The sequence below is a fragment of the Lathamus discolor genome, chromosome 6, assembly GCF_037157495.1.
Source record: "Lathamus discolor isolate bLatDis1 chromosome 6, bLatDis1.hap1, whole genome shotgun sequence".
NCBI classification, from domain to species: domain Eukaryota; kingdom Metazoa; phylum Chordata; class Aves; order Psittaciformes; family Psittacidae; genus Lathamus; species Lathamus discolor.
The window spans coordinates 1599247-1621830 of NC_088889.1; the positions used below are offsets into that span (position 1 = coordinate 1599247).

The following is a 22584-nucleotide window of genomic DNA, read 5'->3' on the forward strand; positions in this document are numbered from 1 at the left end:
CAGTGAGCAGTTAATAGTGACCTAGCCATGTCTCAGAGGTTGATCAGAGTTTTGGGGACTTGTATTACACAAAACCTCACTGCTTTTCATAGAATCATAGAATCCCAGACTGATTTGTGTTGGAAAAGACCTTACACCTCCTCCAGCTCCAACCCCCTGCCAGAGGCAGGGACCCCTTCCACTGGAGCAGCTTGCTCCAAGCCCCTGTGTCCAACCTGGCCTTGAGCACTGCCAGGGATGGGGCAGCCACAGCTTCTCTGGGCACCCTGTGCCAGCGCCTCAGCACCCTCCCAGGGAAGAGCTTCTGCCTAAGAGCTCAGCTCAGTCTCCCCTCTGGCAGGTTAAAGCCGTTCCCCTTGGCCTGTTAGTACAATCCCTGATGAAGAGTCTCTGAGGGATTCATATGGTATTGTGGCATCTGTGGCCACTTGCCTTTCTGTGCTGTAGTCCGCTGCCCTCTGACTTTTGCAGGTCAAGTTGGAGTCATGCTGTGAGCTGAGAGCTGTCATAAATCTTTGGCTTTGTGGTTTGTGCTCAAAGTAGGGCACAATATGCCCTGACACACAACCTCAGCACTTCTCTCCAGCGTGGGGAGAAAATTGCCCTTTGTGGTCTTAATGGTGCCATTAATCCTTTCAGGATTGCCGGGGCTCAGAGGACAGAACGGGAAAAGGAGCAGCGGGGTGACCTCAGCTTTGCTTAGCTGTGAATTCACCGCTGGTGTTGGAGGGCAGCGCTCAAGGCTGTGTGTGCAGTGTCATCGCTGTTCACTAGAGGACAGCATTTCACACTGCAAGGTACAGTTATCATGGGAGAGTGCTGAAAGGGGTTTCTTACAGATTTGTGTGTGCTGGGAATGGGTTGGGGTTGAGGCGACACAATAATGTGCTAGAACTCGGGAGCCATCCCGTGAAGGCTGTTCAGTAAAGCAGGGCTTAAATCACTGTCCACAGAGCCTGCCTTGTCAAATCTCTGAAGGGTAATGCTGACTGCTGTGCTGCTGCATGGGCTCTGTGGCAGGTAGGGGCTGCTGAAGAGGCGGGGCAGGGAGAGAAGGAAGTCTCCAGGAAAAAAAGGATAAAAAATGGAAGTTTTTGCTTGTCAAAACTCTTGTAGAGGGTGGTGGGTGGACAGTGAAGGGCTGAAAGCAAAGCAGGTGCAGGGCCCTGCACAGAGGGGCTGTAGCATGAGTGTAGTTGGGGTGATGGGCCTTGCAGGAGAGAGAAAATAAAGGGTGGTTGAATAAATACTGCTCAACGTGCTGCTGCTGCCTGCTGTGATATCAGAGCTCTCAGCAGAGGGCAGGACTGCTGCTCTCTTCTATCACTGTTCCATCAGCCATCTCTTCATGCAAGGGGCAGAAGCTCCCACATCGCACAAGGAGTGTGAAATGAAAGATAAGGAGGTTGGGTTATGCAAAAGGAAGCGAGCCTCAGCTTTTGTGACCAGCTTTACGCAAGCAGGGATCTTGGCAGTTGGTGCTGTGCAGCACCATGTAGCCTCGCAGGACAGCTCTGGCTTGGGTGCTGCTCTTCATGGTGGCTTTATTTTCAGTTCACTGATTTATTCCTTAGGGAAAGCTGGCTTTGAGTGACAAGGGAGTGGAGCTCTGGCAGGGTTCATGCTTGCTCTAGGTTTGTTGATGAGACGGAGAAAGCTATTGAATAGCCAGGTCTGAGAGAATGCAGGACAGAAGCAGCCTGTCTGTGAGGCCCTGGTTGTGACAGGAAGCAGACACATTTCACGAAGCAGTATTAGCTGTGGTAAAGTCCATTTGGGCCCCTGGAGCCAGTAGCTGTGACTGATCTCACCTGCAGTCCCTCTGCTCTTGGCAGTTCCAGGTGGCAAAGCTCATCCCACCTTTCACTTCTCACTGTGACCTCCATGGCCTTCCTTTGGTGCTTTCTGTGCAATGGAGGATGGGAGGAGTGCAGCCCTTCTGAGCAAGACTGATGCTCTTTATCCTTTACACAGCTATTCCCTAAGTTAAAGCTAAGCAGCACTGAAGCTGCTCTGGCGTAGAGGAGGGATCAGATGAGGGCAGAGAAAACTTCCACTCCTCACTGCAGGCTCCTGTGGCCTTTCTCTGTACGTACCTGGGCCTCAGGGTTTTTGTTCCTTAGAAGAGCACGGAGAACAAAACCTGCCCTGCAGAGCCTGGCATTTCACTGGCATTTATGCTAAATGCTGGGCTGTTGCTGACATCCCTGAGCACTTCCAGCTCAGCTTTTGAGATCTGGGCAGATGTTGTCATCTGCTGCTTGGGAATAACAGCAATCCCTGCGGGGTGGGGGGTGGTGGTGGTGGGGGGTGTTCCTGGTGATGCTGGCTTTGCTGGGCCTGGAATACTCCAGTGCTCTGTCAGTTGGCTGCTCTAGCAGCACATGTCACACATGCAAAGGGAGCTTAGTATAACAAGTATGGCTTGGTTATCGGAACAGAGGTGATGGATTTCCATGTCCTTAGCCTTGGCCCTGAGCAACCACAGCCTTGGGTAAGCCACCTCAGTTCACTGCCCTGGTAAAATAGAGCTGACAGTCTTAGCCTGGATAGCCACTTCTTGGAAAGTATTCCCTGCAGCTGCCTCCCTTTGCACAGCAGGAGGCTTTGTCCACCCTTCTTGGAGAATCTGCACCGCTTCCAACAGTGTCTTGTCCGTCTGGAGCAATAGCAAGCACCACCTCTTGACACTTTGGTGTCTCCTTCATAAGGAGACAAGGCTGAAATCCCACCATGTGGCTGGGAAGCCCGTTACAGCAGGGGTAGTGCAGTTACTGCCACTTCTAATTAGATGTGGGCCTCTGCCGCCTTGGCTAAAATTAACCTTGCCCATGTCAGTCCTCTTCACAAGCCACTCTCCCCCTGGTTAGCCACATATGCCACCAGAGCTGCTTTTCTCCTCTGCTGCTCACATGTTAATTCCCTTGAGCCAAGGTCAAGAGCAGGGACTTGGTTTTGCCCTGTTTGCCATTAACCTTCTGTTCTGCTTGTCACTTCCCTGCAGCTTCATCATTCTCTCACCTCAACTCATGTCTCCCATTCCGTGTTCCCACAATATTTGCAGTAGACCCAAGTGAGTCTGGAGGATAATGCAGTCCTCAGGACTGCTGTCAATGCTTTATTTCATCTCTCTGTGGGATTTCCATCTGCCTCACTTTTCAGGTTGACATTCAGAAGAACCCACGAGAAGGTTAAAGACTGGAAGCGCAACAAGTGCCCCCAGAAACGGCGGCTGTAGGGAGCAAAGAATGTGTTTGTTTTACATGATATTTGGGCTGTTGCATGAAGGGGGCAGTCTGCTTGTAGCCAAAGCCTGCCTTGTTCTGTAAGCACATCTGCTGAACTAGTTTGAGTGTTGGCTGGTGATGTCTGCACTTCGTCAAGACAACAGTTAAGGAAGTTCAGTTGCGGAAGTGCTACCGAGCGTGAGCTTCACCAGCACAACTCTGAGGAGTAGGTCCCTCCTGGAGCAGCAGCGTGTGTGCAGGGCTGCCCACACGGGCATCCCAGCCCATCACAGGCTTTCCTCTGGGTGACCTTGGGCTCAGCTTCTCCTGCTTGCTTGGAGAGCTGTTGATTTACAATGCAGATTCATCTGTCCTCGCCTGCCTGTCCCTGCCCCTCCTGAATGTGGCTGGGATATAAGAGGCTGCTTGCTTTCTGATGCCAACAGTGGCCATGGCAGAGAGCCCTGCCACGTGAGAGGCAGAGATAGAGGAGAGGGGGCCAAGGAGGAGCGAACTGTGCAGCAGCTATTGCTTCTGGTGGCTGAGGAGCACATCTGCAGGGCAGGATGTCAATGCTTACCCCTGTCCTGCAGCCGCCGGAGGTAAAGGAGTATCTGTCCAAGGGTGAGCGCTTCATCAAATGGGATGATGTGAGTACTGTAGATTTTCCTTCACTGTGTTTTATGTATGGTGATGGGGCAGACAATGTGTTTTGGTCAGGGGTTATGGGGAGGCTGGGAGCGTGTATTCAGTGCTGGGGTTGGGACATGGTGTATTGTACCTGAGAGCAATGATGTCTGGATAAGAGGAGAGCTGAGGGGCAAACCAGTGGGTGTATGTGTTAGGGATTGGCAATGTGGCTTCTGCACCTCTTGTTACTGTGGAGGGTGGAAGTAGATGGAGCGTGCCACTGGGTCTGGTGTAGGACCTCAGGGTCCCGTCTGTGTCCCAGCCCTTGGGAAGGTGTCACTGCTTGCAGCTTCTTTGGGGTGAGAGGCAAATGGCACATTCGGACCTGTCCAGAGGAGCCTGAGGGGCAGGATTTACTGAGAGGACTCACCGTGCTTTGCAGATAGAGAGGAAATCAGGCTCCAAGCTGCTTCCTCTTATGGCCCTGTTGGAGTGGACAGAGGGTGAGCCATGTCCTCCTGTGCCTGCTGGCTGTGGGTCTGTGAGCTACCAAGTGTGCAGTGGCCGAGTAGCAAAGGGCCAGAGCCTCAGAGGGTGCTGCAAGAAGCTGCTTCTTTCCAACTCAGTGCCTTCATCTATCTCTGAAGTCTCTGTTCGCCTTTCATTGTGAGGAGCAGAAAGTGGGAACAGCAGAATGTGATAGCCCCCTCCTCACTTTCTAAGAAGGCAGAGGAGTATTTACCCCAATCCCCACGTACCTGAGCAAGGGGACAGCAGCTGCCCATCCATTCTGTCTGCAGTGTGAATTGTCTGCTATGGAGCATGAGCTGATAAAACAGGGGCATGCCAGGTTATGATTGTTCACCAAGCTCTGGGGGAAACATGTGATGTGGTATTGCAGCTGAGATGTGTTAGAAGAAGCCTTCAGTAGAAATAGGAGGGATTAGTGCCTACTTTTGTGGGTGTGAAGCTGGAATAGAGTTTTAAGTCCCAAGGCAGTGTGTGTGTGGGATGTCAGTCACTTGTGTGCACGATAAGCAGAGGTGGTCCAGAGACATAAAGCAATATCACATACAGCTAGCAGAAAGGGTGGATGCTGAGGGATACAGGCTGGGATATCACCGGGCAGTTTACTGCACTGGCTGTACAGGAGCAGGAGGACACCAGGGCATGGTGGAAAGCGCAGCCTTCCCCTTCTTTCCAGTCTCCCACTGCCTGGAGAGTGCATGTATGGCTGCTTCGAATTTGATCAGGGGTTTGGTTTCTGAGAACAGCAGCAGCCAAACTTGTCTACGGTTGCTGCTGACTTCCTGTGCCCAGTCCTTGGGGACCACCTTCCCAAAAGCTTGCAGCTGTTAAGTCCCTTGAAACCCAAGGTGAGTTAACTGGGGCTTCCAAGCCCCGGGTGTTTTATTTGCTGCTGCAACGATAGGATTGAGGGAGCGCAAGTCCTGTGTGGGGTTTTCACTATGGCGTGTGGATTTTTAAGTGTTCCTGAAAGATTGTCTCTGATGACTTAGTCCTTTACAGACCTGACCTCCCAACAATGAAGAAAGCCTTCTCCACAAGTGTTCTGCTCTGGTCACATTGCTCCATCTCCTCGTGCTTTCCCACTCCACAGTTAGGGCAAGCTACAAAGGATGATGTAAGAGCTCCAGGCTGCAGGATTGCTGCTCTGTAGAGGTTACAGGCCTGTGGGTTTTGTCTCACTTTTTGAATTGACCTGGCCATGTTACCGTAGGTAACAGTTCTGAACTCCTTCCACAGTATGAGAGGCAAGGAATGCAGGTAGATGAGGCTGGCTCCTTACATCACTCTGTACAGTTTGAGACTGGACTGGAGCCTTCACTGTACCCGACAGATTCCTGGGGAAAACCAAAGCCACCTTGTGTAGTACCTTCACCTCATGCAGCATTCGCAATGTGCTCCTTAGAGCAGAGTGCAGTGGGGCTGTTCTGACCTGTCCCACGGAGTTACCCCAACATCTCGGGGTAAGGAGCAGCTCTGCTGTGCTTTGTTTAGTAGCCACCAAGCTGGCGCTGCTGAGCAGACTAAAGAGGTGAAGTTCCTACCGCATGGATGATAGTGTATCTGAAGGACCAGCTTGGGAACACTTTCACAACTCAGAGCACAGGGTAGTAGCGGACCTTTTAAGCAGAGCAGTTATATGTGGATTTGGCTCTATGCTGCCTCTCAGCCCTCACAGTAGAAGCAAAAATGTTTCTGTCTCTCAGAGGTTATGGATTACATGACCTTACCATACAGTGCTTGCTTTCTGCCCTGGAGTTGAGCTCTACAGTGTGAGCAGCAGCCAGTTTGGCTGCCAGACCATCTTCCATAGAATTCCCTATTTCCTTTGTTACAGGAGCCTCCCCATAGGAGAGCCCACCTGCACCCCACAGCCATCCATGTGCCTGCTTGGGAGGGGGGACCCTGATCAGCTCCCACCAGTCCTTACTGCAACCTCACTTGCTTTCAAGAAAGCTGCTTCACCGGAGATAAGGTTAATCTAGAACATGGCCCGATACTTGGTAACAGTACTGCAGTGCCTGTTCTGCTTTTGTGGCCCTGTGCTCAGGGAGCTAACCAGCAGCTCTGGGAGCATGGGCATGATGCTGTTCAGGTCGACAGTGTCCCTGGTGCAGCATGAGAAAGGCAGCAGGGAGTAAAAGTAGAACATAGAGTGCTCTGTTCCATGGGCAGTTTGCTGTAATGGAGAATCCTCAGTCTGAAAACTGAGAAATACAGATGCACACTGGAGCAAAGTATGAGTTCAGTAACTGGAGAGCCCAAGGGCAAGTAACAACTTTCAAATTCCAGTCCTGGTTTCATCTCAGTAGCTGGGTATTTCAACTTCATGGATTGAATTTGAAGCCTTCCCAGAAATGGATGGTAGACGTTGTGATCCTGTCTTGTGTTGCACCAGAGGTCAAGTGCAATGAGGAGTGATGTAGACTGAATGAGCAAATGGGCTGGGACCCAGGCAGAGCACCAAGCATCCTTCATCTCATTCGCCAAAGAGCTCGTGCTAATTCGTCTCTTCACACAGGCTTGCATGTGAGATGGGAATTGGTGTTGCCTTGAGAATAGCTGTGAAGTTGCTTTAACTGGAAATGCAGAGGCAGTGCAATCATCCAGAGGTGAAGTGCACAGCCTCATGTGCAGTACATGCCTCAGCTCTGATCTGGAGGGCCTCCCTGTTGTATTGGGGTCAGGATTGGCACTGAATAATTCCATCTAATTTTGCTGCTGAAGTGTGGGTGTTTAAATAACTGCTGCTTTCCCTTGTCTCTGTAGAGCTAGTCCTTGGAGTCTGAATCATTGCCTAAAGCAGCCTCCTCTGCTGTATTAGATGGGCTCATCCTTGAACCCTTCCTGACTCAGGTCATTCCATCTAAAGACAGCCCAGATAACTCGTGTGAAGATGCCCCTGATGAATGGTATCTGTGCTTTGCCTGGGCTACTCCTGGAGCTTGTAGAACACAGTCAGTGCATTGGGGGATAAGGTGGTTCAAATAAAATAGTTAATTGCATCCACAGCTACTTTCTTCTCTTAATTCATTGTACAGAAGGCTCCAAGAGAGTTTTTAGCTAAATGTGTGGTGTTAGGTGAGACTCGGGCTTCAGCAGAGATCAGGTTCCATAGCCTCACATGGAGATGTACTGAAGTCATCTGGTTCGTTTCCATAAGCCAGAGGATGATTCACCCAGTGGGGTCTATATTTGAACTGGAAACTTGCATCCCATGATGGGCTCTCCAGGTCACATAAGGTGTTAACCTGCTTTCTTCTGTTTGCCTTTTTTGTCAGGAAACAGGAAGTGCTTCCCCTGTGATTCTTCGAGTGGATCCAAAGGGCTTTTACTTATACTGGACCTATCAGAATAAGGTAAGGGCTAAGGCTTCACACTTGGTCTCCAAATAGCGAGGTCAGGTTTGTGTAAGATTAAAACGCTGTAAGTGCTTGAGTTCTGCACTCTGGAGCAGACTGCCACACTCAGTCCACCTACAGAGGAGCTGGGAGTCCTGTGCTTCTTCCATGGCAGATTTGTCTGTCTTCAGATATCCAGAAAAGAACAGGAGATTAAGCTGTCATGCCAGAGAGATGTGTGGCCTTTCTGTGCTTGTCATGCTGGCATCTTGTACCTGCAAAGTTCACTAGATGTGCTTCCAAGGGCTTCGGAGAGCGGAAGAGTTGGTATCCCTGTTACCCAGTACCCTGAAGGGTTCTCCCATCCAGTTCAATGGTACAGTTGGAAGGCTCACGGCAAGACATGCCATTACATGTATGCAGCTTCAGCTAACGTGTACCTCATGCTGCCTATGTTATAATTAACTGATTTCTTGGGGGGTTTAGACATTTTAATTTAGCAAAGGGTAGTGACCATAGTGCTACAGAGACTACAGCAAGTGTGGAGAGCAAGTTGTGCTCCTCTCGGGGCAGGGTGATGTGTAAACCACAGGATGCTGGAGGAGAGAGGGAGGCAACAAACAGAGGAAAGAGAATTCAGTTCCTCGCTGATGAGTAGCAATGGGTGGCGGAGAGATCTGGCTGCCTGGAGGTGGAAGGCTGGGCTTACTTCTGCTTTCCAGAGCAGGGCTGTTGTGGTTCAGCTCTACTTCCTCCTCGTGACCTACATGCTCAAGAGGCATGGGAGATAAAGAGGCAGAGACATTAGTCCTGTCCAGCACCCTGGCCGGGAGACCTGATGTGATTTGGTGAGCTCTGCCTTTGCTGGAGATGTGCCCCAGTGCAAGAACTTTGTCACAAGGCTGGGGACTGCCACATCCTCTAGAAGATGTGTTCTCTTTTCAGCCGTCTCCATCACTCTCATTCCCCTCTCAAGATCCGCTCCTGGCAGTAGGATTTTTGCTGTACGGGTTCCAGCAGACAGTGGGAAGTGGTAGCACTGGAGGAGGTGCCCAAAATGGGACAAGAGGAGCTGCTATCACCATCAAAAGTGGGATATTTCCCTGGGTTGGTGGTACAAAAGATTTCACCTGGGAAAGAGCCTGGGGTAAGGAAGCAAAGCTCATATGAGGAAACCCAGACTTGAGTGGTCTCATCTTCGTGGCAATGCCATTGATCATCATCTAAACTAAACTGTTAACACATTAGAGATGTGCACTGGAGCAGCGGCCTGCTTTACATCCTTGGAGAAGCACGTGTCTGGCATCTTTTCTATCCTCTGAGGGGATCTGCAGGCAGGGTGAGCCAGCAGGAGTGGAGGGCAACTGCTGGCCGTCGTGGGGGGACTAGGGCAGGCTTGTGGAGGTCTTGTGCAGGCTGGCATGAGTCTTGTCGGGATAAGAGATGGGCTCATGCAGAGAATGATATGGTATACTCAACAGCTTGTCTGTTGAGTTTGTGTGGCTTTATTAATCTTTGGCTGACTCATCCTAAGATCTGCGTGTCATGAACAGCAAGACACAAACTGCACCCCTTTTGCACTCAGGATATAGAAAGGAGTGAGATTGGGAGTAAAACTTCCATCCTGCTTGACAATGAAGTGTTGCTACAGCCAGAAGACATGGTATCCACATTGTTCCTTATTGTGATCTTGGAAAATATTGCCTGCTGCAACAAGTATAATTTGTTCTCCAGATCCATGGTGAGGAGGCAAATTAGTAACAGAGGAAGGAAATTCAGGTTGGATATTAAAAGAACAAGCAACACAAACATGACCAGTAGCCAGCAGTGAGGACATGGAGTGGGCTGCCTGGAGAAGGCTGGGGAATGTCCTCCATGGGAGCTGCTTTGGAACAGATGAGGTGAAGGTCTGCTGGGAGCGAGCTGGGCAGAGTGGTCCTGTCTGCCTTCCAGCTCAGCTGCTCCGGGTTGAATGTTGGAGGCAAAAGACAGGCTGAGAACGGGAGTGGGTTGTATGAGCATGTGGACTTGTAGCTGGGGTAATGTTTCCCTATATAAACCCACATACATGTCATGCACTCCCTCTCATGGTGATCCACACCAAGCCTCTGGCCTTGCCCTGGAGAGGACAGTGCTGCAGGCCACTGTCACCTTCACACGGGCCAGCTTGGATATCAGTGGCTGATGAGTCCCTGCCTGCACTGTTCTGGTGGGAGAGCTCTTCCCCGGTGAGCAGCACTGACTGAGACTTGCTTTGCAGCTTCAGGGGGCTCTGCAGTGGGTTTCTTCCCTGCTTTTTCTTTCCTCATCTTCCTTGTCCTTGTTCTGTTGTAGGAGATGGAGATTTTGGATCTAACCAGCATCCGAGATACGCGAGTAGGGCGATTTGCCAAGATCCCCAAGGTGAGTGCATGGCTTCGCTTCTGCTGCTTGCTCGTGTGGGAAAGACAAGGCTGCCTTTGGCACAAGCTGAGGCAGTTTACCTGCCTTTCTGCTACAAGAAGGTGGAGAGGTCTCTGTCTTCTGCCATCACAACTGTGTAAATATAGATCAGCAGTCTTTACTCTTGTCCGTGAACCCCCCAGGGGTCCTCTGTGCACCCAAAAAAAAGGCACTTCCAGGCTGTGATGTGTGAGCTTTGGGAGAAGAATGTGCACAACAGCTCCCCTTCCAAAAGCCTGCCCAAAGGCTCAGTTCTCTTGCACACAGCAGCTGTATTCTCTCCCTGCCCTGCATCTGCCTAGCTCTGATGTGGGCCTGGGACACTGGGAAGCCCTGCAGGAGACTTGTGATGCTTCTCCATTGAGTCATCGGAGCTTCTCTCTTGTGTGAAGATGCCCAGACCCAGCCAAGGCAGCTACAAACCTGTAGTTAGTGACATTCCAGCACAGTGTGTGGTTGGGATTTTTTCCCTTTAAAGGGAAGAAAATGTAGTTTCAGAAAAAAAAACAGTGTTTCTTTATCTTTTTCTGTCCAAATAATTCCAATTGTCTGCTTGCAGGGGGCAGACTGAGGGAGGAACATGAGTATGGCTTTGTTCTTGCTTTCAGTTGTAATTCAAGCTTCCTGCAGCAAAGTTGTCCTTGTTAGGATTTTTTTCTGCATCTGTTTTTGGTTGTTTTTAACTTTTCCATGTATGGCAAAAAGACAAGGAGAAAACCAGAGGAAAGCTGGAGCATGAAAAGGAAACAAGGGAGTACAGATAACGGCTGTGCATAGTAACACAGGTGATTAATGCAAAAGGGGAAGGTTTTGCAATGAGAGGCTCAAGCAGCCTCTTTGCGTAAGTAGGATGAGTGTTTGCTTAATACTGCTCTGCAAATGTCTATTCCGAGCTCCCTGAGCCTCGTGGTTCTCAAGGGACCATAATGAGGTAGGTGCTCAAGGCACAGAGAGTTCCAGAACAGCCCCCGGCTCATCCAACTCTTAGAAGTCGTCATTCCTTCTGAGAAACTGTTTTTCTTCTTGGAAAGGCACTGAAATGAAAACGCAAATGGTTCAACAGCCTCAAACTTTGTCTGCACTTGGGTTTGCGGGAGTAATGTTTGAGAAACGTTCTTGGAAGGCTTGGCTTTTTTCACTTGAGAGAATAAAACAATTGGAGCTGGTAGAGCTGGGTGCTGCAGTCAAGGCAGAATGCACTGAGGGAAAGGCCAACGTCAGGGAGAGACATGAGGCACTATTTCCTAGGGTGTTAAAAGTTGCAGGAATAACCTGTTTACAAGATGAATTCAGCTTTGATATGGTTTATAACTTGATGGTAAGTGCGTGCTGAGGCCATAGATGGAGATCCTTCTGGTGGCTATGGGCAGGCCAAAGAAAAATGTCCTGGATTTGAGCAATTGGTTAAGGAAGATAATTGGAGACTTCCAGGAGACATTGGCACAAACAGTGTCAGAGCTGCCCCTAGATGGAGGAACTGCTCCTCCAACAGCATCTTCCTGTGAGGAGCCCCTCCTCACAAGACCAGCCCCAGTTTTTAAGAGCGAACCACAGTTTGGGGGTGACCACATTCCGTATGCAGAGGAGAAACTATGATGGCCTTTAAAAAGAGATTTTTAGTGAAAGCACAAAGAAGTCTGTGAAAAGAATGAGGAAATTGATGAGCAGCAGCAGGTATCAAAAAGCAGAAGAGGGGAAGCAGTGGCTGTGGGCCATAGTTAGCTCTAAATCTTGTCAGTAAAACTGGAAAGTGGCCCCTGTGATTCCCATCATGAGCAAAGGGTCTTAAAGAACAGAGTAAGAGGGGACAACTTGGTATGGAAAATTACTGCTGGAGAAGAAGGAAAAGGCCTTTTGAGAGGGAGAACCAGCAGTCTGCCAGTGCTCGGGCCTGTGGCATCCCAAAGGGTGTTCATGGGTGACCTACAAGAGATGTGGAGAGACCAGCCAAGGTTTACCAATGGTACTGAGTTACTTGGAGTGATAAAATGAGGCCTCACTGGTCCCCCAGTTGCTGATTGACTGCATTATCTAAGAAGTGATACAGTTTAATACAGATGAAATCAGGCAATGCACACAGGAAAAAACCAATCCTAACCTTGTGTAATAACAGGCTCCGAGCTGACTGTTGCTATTCAGAAACAACATCATACGGATGTGGTAAAATAGCAAGATTTGCTCAAAAGAGTAAGTTTTATGTTAGGAATTAGAAGGAAGTAATTAGGAAGTCTCACTGTGGAGGCTGAATGCACCCGTATTTCTGTGCATCTCTAGTGTCCTCATGTCAAATGAGACGAGTGCTGGAACAGGTAGGGAAGAGCAGCAAGAATAAGGAGAGCATGGGATGGCTACTGTGGGAAGAGATGTGAGTGGGCTGGGATTGGAGCCTGGCAAATACTGAAAGATGAGGGGGATGTGGAAGAGTGCTGTGCTGTAAGATCAGGAGGTGATGGAGAAGGTGAGCATGAAGCAGTTACTCAGAGTTTCTCCCAGTGTGAGAGCTCTACATCACATGGAATTTTCCAAAGGCAGGTTGAGCACAAGCAGGGGAGGAGCTGCTGGTTTACACTTTGTGTCACCATGCTGTGGGATGCACAAGTCCCAGAAACGTGAGTTAGAAAGGACAAGAAGGAATTGCCCTTTGAGGGTGGTTAAAGGCAAGATAATGCCTCTGGTTTAGGAAACTGCAGAAATGTGCCAGGGAAGTATCACTGCCCTGTCTTACTTTTCCCCAGGCATCTGGTTGGATCCATGGTCTGCCCTGGGGTAGCTGCTGTGTTCTATCCATTGCCATAGCCCAGAGACAGTATTTTACAGTCCTGGGAATTGCCTACAGCTCATTTTGTACAGAGAGACAAAGGTCAAGCACCAAGTGAGTTATTAAGCATTCTCCACGGGCAGAGCGATGCTCTTGATGACAGCCTCTGCTGTGAAAATCCCGAGTGCATTCTGAATTCTGCATTTCACAGAGACCCTTTTAAAATAAGTTTTATTTCCCTTTTCCTTTCAGGCAGTTTTCTGGCATTTCTATGGCAACATGTACTAAAATGCACTAAGCTGGCTCCTTAGCTGTCCTATCTGTGCTAGAGAGGGACTCTTCATCAGGGACTGCAGCGATAGGACAAGGGGTGATGGGTTCAAACTGAAACAGGGGAAGTTCCTGTTGGAGATAAGGCAGAAGCTCTTCCCTGTGAGGGTGCTGAGGTGCTGGCACAGGGTGCCCAGAGAAGCTGTGGCTGCCCCATCCCTGGCAGTGCTCAAGGCCAGGTTGGACACAGGGGCTTGGAGCAAGCTGCTCCAGTGGAAGGGGTCCCTGCCCGTGGCAGGGGTTGGAGCTGGAGGAGCTTTAAGGTCCCTTCCAATCCAAACCAGGCTGGGATTTGATGATTCTCTTCTGGGATGATGGGGAGGTGTTATGTGGGCACCAGAATGGCCATTGAACCAAAAAGGTGGGAGAGATGTGCTGGGAATGTCTTACTTAAACATGGCTGAGCTATCCAGGATGCTCCTGCCCTCACCTGTGCATCCAGCTGGCTTTCCTGGGAACAGAGCTTGCTCGAAGGAATGCAGAAAGCAGGGGAAAGTTGGTACCATGAATCACATCTCCATATAGAATCATAGAATCATAGAACGGTTAGGGTTGGAAAGGACCTCAAGATCATCCAGTTCCAACCCCCTGCCATGGGCAGGGACACCTCACACTAAACCATCCCACCCAAGGCTTCATCCAACCTGGCCTTGAACACTGCCAGGGATGGAGCACTCACAACCTCCCTGGGCAACCCATTCCAGTGCCTCAGCACCCTCACAGGAAAGAATTTCCTCCTTAGATCCAATCTGAACTTCCCCTGTTTCAGTTTGAACCCGTTACCCCTTGTCCTGTCACTACAATGTAGGGCAGCTGTGTCTCGTGTGCCGTTACAGAGGGTATGAATATGAAAAACTGCTGTGATGAAGCAAACACAGATCTGTTAGAGGTGGTGGCGGGGGGAAGAATGAAAAGGTGCTGCCTCCCATCACAAAACAATGGCTTGGGATGCTTGTGGGATGTAACTGCCGAGATGAACACAAACTGTTACTTGTTGCATTGGCTAGAAATGGAGGCGAAGGGGCTAGTGAGTGGTATTTAAGACAATAAAAAGATCACAGCTGTTGGGAGCTTTAGACAGTACCAATAGCAAATTGTGCATCTTTTTCCCCTTCTCCACATCCTTTCCCCCCTCTGCTTCTTTGCAAGTGATGGCACAGTAAATCCACTGTTTCTGTGAGTCAGAGCTTGTTCTGCTTTTCACACTGAATTGTGGCTGAAGGAATTAACATGGAAGTGCTTTATTGAGAGTATCTGCCCTGCTCCTCTCCTCTGCAAGGTACAGAGCCACATGCTGAGAGCTCTTCAGACCAATGCAGGTGAAATGAGTCTCCCTGCTAATGGGTGGTTGTACTGTGGATGCTGGGAGTAACCTGCTCGCAGTAGCACCTTCCTACTGCTGCTAAGCAAGAGGTTTGGAGTTTGGTTTTGTAACCCCTCTCTAGACAGCAAGAAGAATAACACCAAAGCACCCACACAAAAAGCCTCTTCTGTAAAGACCTGCTGTCATATGCACTCCTGTGTTGTCACAGCATTGTCCCTGTGAGCTGGGAGGCAGGGTGTGCTGGGATGTCCTTCCTGAGCAGCAAGTGTTTAGTTAGCAATAGTCAGCCTGTAATGCCCAGCAGAGTGGGACATTGAAAAAGGGACAGGTCACTAAGGGCTGGCAGCAGTAGGAGCCACCTCTGAATCGTACAATCAACCAGGTTGGAAAAGACCTTTAAGCTCATCAAGTCCAACCATTGCCCAGCACTGACCCCTATCTCCAAGAGCCACATCCACACATCCTCTAAGCACCCCAGGGCCGGTGCCTGCAGCCCTGCCCTGGGCAGCCTGTTCCAATGCCTGAGCACCCTCTGGGGCAGGAATTGTTCCTCAGCTCCATCTAAACCTGCCCTGGTGCAGCTTGAGGCCGGTTCCTCTTGTCCCATCCCTTGTTCCTTGGGAGCAGAGCCCAGCCCCTCCTGGCTCCATCCTCCTGTCAGGCACTTGTAGGGAGCCATCAGGTCCCCCCTGAGCCTTCTCTTCTCCATCTGAACCCCCCAGGTCCCTCAGCCGTTCCCCAGCACCCTTGGGCTCCAGGCCCTGCACCAGCTCCATTGCCCTTCTCTGGCCCCACTCCAGCACCTCAAGGTCTCTCTTGGGGTGAGGGGCCCAGAGCTGAGCACAGGATTTGAGGTGCAGCCTCACCAGAGCCCAGCACAGGGGGATAAGGAGGGCCACTGCTGTTGGCTCAGTAGGAAATGATTCCTGGAACTGACCCTTCCTGGAGTCAGGGACTGCTGTGCTCTCCCTGTGAGCGTTCTCCTCCCTCCTGCCCCTATCCCAAGCCTTTGCTGACTGCCATATGAGCACTAAGCATGCACACAGCCCTTGATTCATCCTGTGACCGCCTCTGTGCCTGTCTGGATTTCCCCTTCTCACCCCCTTTGCTTTATTTTCTCCGAGAGCTGCTCAGTGTTCTGCAGTGTTTCTTCTCCATGGCAATGTTTTTGAGAGACAGGGCAGAAAGAACTTGGGCACATGGTCAAGAGTCATAAAGATAAGAATTCGCAGAGACTTTGAACGTAAATGAGACAAGATAAAGAGCTGTTGAATGTGGCTCAGCAGCCTGCCTCAGCACATAGAATCATAGAATAGTTCGGGTTGGAAAGGACCTCAAGATCATCCAGTTCCAACCCCCCTGCCATGGGCAGGGACACCTCACACTAAACCATCCCACCCAAGGCTTCATCCAACCTGGCCTTGAACACTGCCAGGGATGGAGCACTCACAACCTCCCTGGGCAACCCATTCCAGTGCCTCAGCACCCTCACAGGAAAGAATTTCCTTCTTAGATCCAATCTAAACTTCCCCTGTTTCAGTTTGAACCCGTTACCCCTTGTCCTGTCACTGCAGTCCCTGATGAAGAGTCCCTCCCCAGCATCCCTATAGGCCCCCTTCAGGTACTGGAAGGCTGCTATGAGGTCTCCACGCAGCCTTCTCTTCTCCAGGCTGAACAGCCCCAACTTCCTCAGCCTGTCTTCATACGGGAGGTGCTCCAGCCCCTGAGCATCCTCGTGGCCTCCTCTGGCCTTGTTCCAGCAGTTCCATGTCCTTTTTATGCTGAGGACACCAGAACTGCACACAATGCTCCAGGTGAGGGCTCACAAGAGCAGAGTAGAGGGGCATCAAGATGTTATTTACAACACAATCCTGTGTTTTCCTCTCAGTAACTAGGAACAGTGATGGCTGCTCCAGTGTTGTTTGTCTGATGCACCAGGACCCAAGAACAGTGACACAGAATGTCATAACTGAGCCCAAAATGCGTGATGGTTTAGGCCAGGCTGGGCTGTTGGCTTCATCTTGGGGTTTGTTTGGACATTGCAGCAGGCGGTGGCTTTGACACAAGCATAATTATTCAGAAACCCAGAAGCTGTGTTTTCTGACTGTCATGATCATAAAGCAGCTTCATCCTTCACATGCGTTTTGTTGTTATCAGAGCCAGAGATGCAGACTCTGGATGTGTACAAGGGAGGAAATGACCCCAGAGTATTCCTCATGTCATGATAACAGCGAGATGATAAAGCAGGGGCGAGTGGTGTTTAGGAACAGCGCAGAGAGCACTCTCAGAGCCCGGGGCTGGGCCATGGACTCTAAACACAGTGTGGGTGGTCAGTGGCTCTGCTGCTTTGCAGGGGGAAGGCAGCAGCTCGGGGGCTGGAGCATCGTCTCAGTGCTATGCCATGGACCCAGCAACGTGCCTGAGCACAGGACGGAGCTAAAGAAAGTCTGATGTTCAGGCCTCCAGATAAAACAGTGATCACAAGAAGCTGTGTGGAGACAAACTGATACGTGTGTGTGCAGCAGAAAAGCAGGTAGAAGCCTGTGGCCTGCAAAGGGTCTATAAACAGTGGAGCAAGGGAGCATCACATACGAATAACAACCTTTATCCTAGCTGGGCCCTCTTTCTGCCTCTTCCATCTTCCCACAGCAGTGTGAGCTCTTAGGCCAGAGGGACAGAAGGAACTGTGGATGCAGAGCCTGCATCTCTCCCTCAGTCGGTTCCGGCTTGATTCCAGAGCCTGCGGGTTGTTCTGTGCCTGCGAATCTCTGTGCTGCTGCATTTTCCGGTTCCTTTAGATAAGGCAGCAGTGAGAGCTGAGAGTGCTTCAGCTGCCTGGGGTTTTCCTGCCTCTCCCTGATGAATCCCACCACAGAGCAGTGCTGCTAATGAGGACACCAGTGTTACCTGCAGAGCCAAAGGCGTTTGGATAATCTTAGTGCTCCTTTTCCCTTCTGGCAGCCAAACAAGCCTTTTCTTCTCCAAAAGAGAAGATTTGTGGTCACATCCTGTCTTCTCTTACCACAAGCAGCACGTCATGTACTGTCTGTCAAAAAGATACAAAGCTGTCAGGGTGCAGTGAGCTTGGCAAATCCCAGCTGTATCCCATTCCAAGCAGTGAAAGGGCTGCCTCTGTCTCTTGCATTAGGCCTGGCTCTTTGTTTATCTTTGCATGAGGATTTGCTTCTCTCTGGGCTGTGGATCTGGTTGGGACAGATGAGGATTTTAGGGAAATGAGGAAGGTGGGAAGTGAAATGCAAGCTGCAGCTGCGTGTCAGCCGCTCTGCCGGTGGCGTGTTGTGTGTTTGGGGGGTTTAAGTGGATTTGCTAAGCATGTTTTCCCTGCAGATTTGCGTGGCTAATCTGGTTGTCCTGCTTTTCACACAGCAATTCCTGTTCTTCCTTTATGGCCACCTGCAACATGACACTGAGTACTTACATAGTGAAGCTGCAGCACGAGGTGCTGAAGGAGTGCAGGTTGTGAAAGAGCCAAGATCTGGCAGCAGGTTCCATGTTCTTGGACACAGTCCTTGGTTGCCTCTCAGCATCTTCACTCAGTGTTACACCATCAGCGCTGCGTTCATCCCACAAGGGATGTGATCCCCATGTGGAGTAGGCAGCAGGGAGTAGGCGAGTGATTCGCTTAATGGCAGGAGGGAAATCAGTCACTGGGAAAATACGACCCAGTTTGGATCCCTGACAAGATCAGAGAATCAGCCAGGCTGGAAAAGCCCTTCAGGCTCATCACACCCAACCATTCCCAGCACTGCCAAGGCCACCCCTAACCCATGGCACTGAGGCCTCGTCTCCACGGTGTGTGAGCACTTGCAGGGCCGGTGCCTGCAGCCCTGCCCTGGGCAGCCTGTTCCAATGCCTGAGCACCCTCTGGGGCAGGAATTGTTCCTCAGCTCCATCTAAACCTGCCCTGGGGCAGCTTGAGGCCGGTTCCTTTTGTCCCATCCCTTGTTCCTTGGGAGCAGAGCCCAGCCCCTCCTGGCTCCATCCTCCTGTCAGGCACTTGTAGGGAGCCATCAGGTCCCCCCTGAGCCTTCTCTTCTCTGTCTGAACCCCCCAGGTCCCTCAGCCGTTCCCCAGCACACTTGGGCTGTAAAAGAGCATCCTTCCCCTTCCGCAGTTTGCTTCTCCTGACACGGAGCCGTCAGCTTCACTGGGGTATTAGGAGGCATCGTAAGTTAATGCTGATGAAGGTCATGGCATGGAAAAAGCAGCACAAGCCAAGGCTAATGGTGAACAACAGCTTCTGAGAAGGTGATGAGCTCTCAGGCTGTTACCAACAGGTAACAGGTATCAGGTTTGGCTGGTGGAGCACAGCTAGAGAAAGGCGAAGGCTCTGATCTCCATCTCGTTGGAACATGGTGAGCCAAGAGACACCAGCATGCAGAGAAGGAAGGGCTGGGAGGAGCCTTCTGTAACAAATACAGGAAATGAGTTCAGCATAAACCGCAAGTTCTCTATTGTCTCAGCTTGGTCTGATTTACAACACTGGAGGTAAGGAAGCTGAACAAACGCCAGTGGCTTTGCAAGATGAAGTGAAGTTTGAAGCTGAAGTCCGAACACTTTGCCACTTGTAGTGAAAACTCAAGCTCCATCAAGAAGTTGCTATGAGCGCAGAAAGGTGTGGGTACATGGTGCTCACTGCTGCAAAGGAAGGTTGCTCACAAAGCAAGAATGACCCTCTTGGAAATTCCCTGTTAGAAAACAGGCAAATCCCCTGGGCAGGTGACTGCTTTCCCCTTCTCTCCCTCCAAATGCTCTTGGATTAGACATGTTTCAGTTAATGCTGGAGGAGAGTGGCTTTCATGAAGGGAGAGACAGGAGTCAGTTGATCTTGGGTTAGGATCCAGCCCATCCTGTTCTTCCTAAAGGCGCCTGTTTGCTACAGATGTGTCAAAATTGCAAATGCTCCATTGGAAAACTGCAGTGGGAAAAATGTGTGGACTTCTGTATAAAATACATCTGCAGCTCTGTTTGTGACATGGGGCTGATGTAAGAACATCCGGGGCTGTTGGTTTGGAGTCCAAATGCAGAGAAATAGCTGTCTATAGCAAACACAAAGGTAAAGTCATTTGGCTAAAACCTCTTTGGCTGAAGTTAATGGGTGCTGTGTTACAGTGTTAGTAAGGTTTTAAAGCCGTTCAAAGGCAGGGACTCACCCCTGTGTCTACCTGGAGGTTTGTGCATACAGGAGAGCTCAGCTCCAGCCCCAGTTCAGCTTCTGGGTCTGACCTGCGCTGCCAGCAGTCCCCCAGCTTGAGTTCTGGCCCTTAGTTTGGGAAGGAGCAGGTGCTCTGGCAGCCTCCCTCTTTGCTTTGATGTGGATTTAGCCTGTGCTTTAGATAATGAATTGCTGTGCTTCATTCCAGGATGGGGGAATTTTATCTTTTCCTGCTAAATAGCAACCGTCAGTACAGCTCCAGGACAGCTCAGCTTAGCGATGCCTTATGGAGGAGCACACAAAATGCTAAATCATTTAAAGGGATTCTAGAAATACTTTGATGGTGATGAAATCAAGTACCACTAATCGGATGAGCCTTAGACTTCAACCAAATCTCTGGTGAGCCAGTGCTGGAGGATGCTGTGATTGCTGTGGAAAAACCCACTTATAGCAACTGACAACCAGCAGGAAATGTGGCTTGGAGGGAGAGAGCCCATCCCTCCAGTGACCCAGCTCTAGAACTGGTATTGCAGGCCCCAAACAACATCTTCCTTGTGGTGCAGAGAGGTTACAGCAAAAGGTATGACCTTAATCTAAAAGACTTTCTTTCTGTGTTCTGACAAAGGGCTCTTGCAGTAACCTGAGTGGGCACCTCTGGTATGTGCACCTCTAATCCTCCTCTTGACTTGTCTGCAAGCTTAGGCTGAACTTTCAGAAGGAATTTCCTGTCTGTTCCAACTTGGCCATTTTCAGACCCAAACAGCGCTTTTGTGCAGTGATGTTAGTCACGATGTCTATGGAGGACCCAGGTGATGCAGGCTCCAGAACAAAGATGAAAAGGAAAGCCAAGCAAAGGCAGATTGCATTAAACGCTTTGGAACCCTTGAGAAGCTTGCTGGGAATTTGGGTCAATGTTTGGACTGGGTCCTGGTGTTTCCAGGTACATTTTGCCTCACTCTCCCTTCATCCCCCTCTGTTTAATTTCTTTTGCAGTGTCAGAAGCTCCGGGAGGTGTTTAACCTGGATTACCCTCACAGCACCTTCCTGCTTAAGACTCTGACCATCGTATCTGGCCCTGACATGGTTGACCTCACTTTCCATAACTTTGTGTCCTACAAGGAGAATGTTGGAAAGGTAACGGGTCCTGAGGACAGGGAAGCAGTGAGAACAGTAAGGACTGGGGCATCAAGTGGGGAGCAGGAAAGGAGAGGGGAGGAAAGGGAACCTGAACCCTGTCAGCGTAGCTGACAAGGTATGAAACAAGCAGGTTTGTGTTCCAGTGAGGTGTGGTACCTCCACAGTTCCAGAAACTTCTGCCCTGCGTGGAAAAGGACCAATAGAAGAAATTTAGTCCATCATTTCTGTCCTTCGTGTGCTTTGTGTGGATAAACACAGAGCTGAGAAGACTCAGTGGAAGAGTTTTAGCTGCTAATGTATATAGGCAGTAGGAACGTGATAGAGCCAAGCCCAGGGCACAGTTATTGGGATCTGGAGCCTCACAGTGTCAGGACAGGCCTTTTTACCAAGGTTTATACTGGCAGGAGAAGGGGTAATGGCTTTAAACTGGAAAAGGGTAGATTTAGAGGGGATATAAAGATGTTTTTACTATGAGGGTGCTGAGGCACAGGGTGCCCAGAGAAGCTGTGGCTGCCCCATCCCTGGCAGTGTTCAAGGCCAGGTTGGACACAGGGGCTTGGAGCAAGCTGCTCCAGTGGAAGGGGTCCCTGCCCATGGCAGGGATTGGAACTGGATGAGCTATAAGCTCCCTTCCAACCCAAACCAGTCTGTGGTTCTTTGCCCTTTCCATGTTTGTTGCTGTGTACTTCTTGGTGCAGTTCCATAATGCCCAACTGCCTCTGCCCTGTGTGTGTGTTTGTTCCCAGAGCTGGGCTGAGGATATTATGGCCATCGTTCGGAACCCTCTCACATACAACGCCTCTCGGTACACCTTCCTAGAGAAAATGTGAGTGATTCCTGACAGATGCTGTTCTCTGACACATTCATGTACTGCCCGTTCTGTCTGTACTAGAAAGAAAAGGCTTTTAGCACCCAGGTCCTCTGGCAGCCTCCAAAGCAAGTTGTGTGTCAGCTCAGGAGCCCCAGGGGGTTTGGTAGTTGGCTCATGTGCTGCAGGACATCTGGCTGGCACAGGGCTGCTGGAGCCAAACACACACGTGGGATGGGACATACTGAGCTTCTGTGCCTGAGACGTGTCTCCCTCCACAGTCACAGAGCTCACGCCAGCAGAGTGCTGCCTCTCTGTGCTCTGCCAGCTTGGCAGCCTGCAATCATTGAGGAATGCTAAATAATAGGAGATACCATTATCTCATATCTGTATCCTGTGTTTCAGAGGAATCTTTCGGATATCTAAGCTCTTACAATTTGCCTGTTTCTCCTTTCCAAGAAATAGGAACAGGTTCTGTCTGAGGTTGAGCTGATGGTCTGTAGGACCCTGATTCTGCTAACTGTTCAGCTTGTTTTCCAGACGTTGTGCTTTTTCTTTCTCTTTATTTAATAGGAGATCTGAGATTATACAAGTGCACTTTCATGTTCTCTTTCTTTTTTTCCCAGCCTTGTGAAGCTGAAGATGCAGCTTAATGCGGAGGGGAAGATTCCTGTCAGGAAGTGAGTACATATAATTGTTTCATTGTGTGTTCAGTCAGACTAAAGGCAGAGCAGCTGGTGAGAGGATGCTTGCCCAGTGGCTTCAGCTGCCTGCTCTTTCTGCATCTAAGAGGTAGAGCTCATTCTCTCTGGATTCAGGCCATGAAAGGACTCTGCTGCACCCAGGGAAGGGCCTGGGACATAATTTGGGTCTTGAAAGGAGA

At 50.2% G+C, this 22584-nt stretch overlaps 1 protein-coding gene across 6 annotated transcripts in view; it reads left to right on the forward strand.

Moving 5' to 3' along the window:
• PLCB2 (phospholipase C beta 2) overlaps window positions 1-22584 on the forward strand; it is a 57803-nt gene that overhangs the window by 9393 nt on the left and 25826 nt on the right. For 3 of the 6 annotated variants that reach the window (XM_065683377.1, XM_065683381.1, XM_065683382.1), the window contains exons 3-8: window positions 640-797; window positions 7667-7744; window positions 10061-10129; window positions 20750-20890; window positions 21640-21719; window positions 22328-22381. In XM_065683377.1, coding sequence (XP_065539449.1) covers window positions 640-797; window positions 7667-7744; window positions 10061-10129; window positions 20750-20890; window positions 21640-21719; window positions 22328-22381 — 580 coding nt within the window. Of the gene's footprint in view, window positions 1-639; window positions 798-3417; window positions 3878-7666; window positions 7745-10060; window positions 10130-20749; window positions 20891-21639; window positions 21720-22327; window positions 22382-22584 lie in introns of those variants that run through there. The other 3 variants (XM_065683379.1, XM_065683380.1, XM_065683378.1) reach the window with 2 other exon arrangements.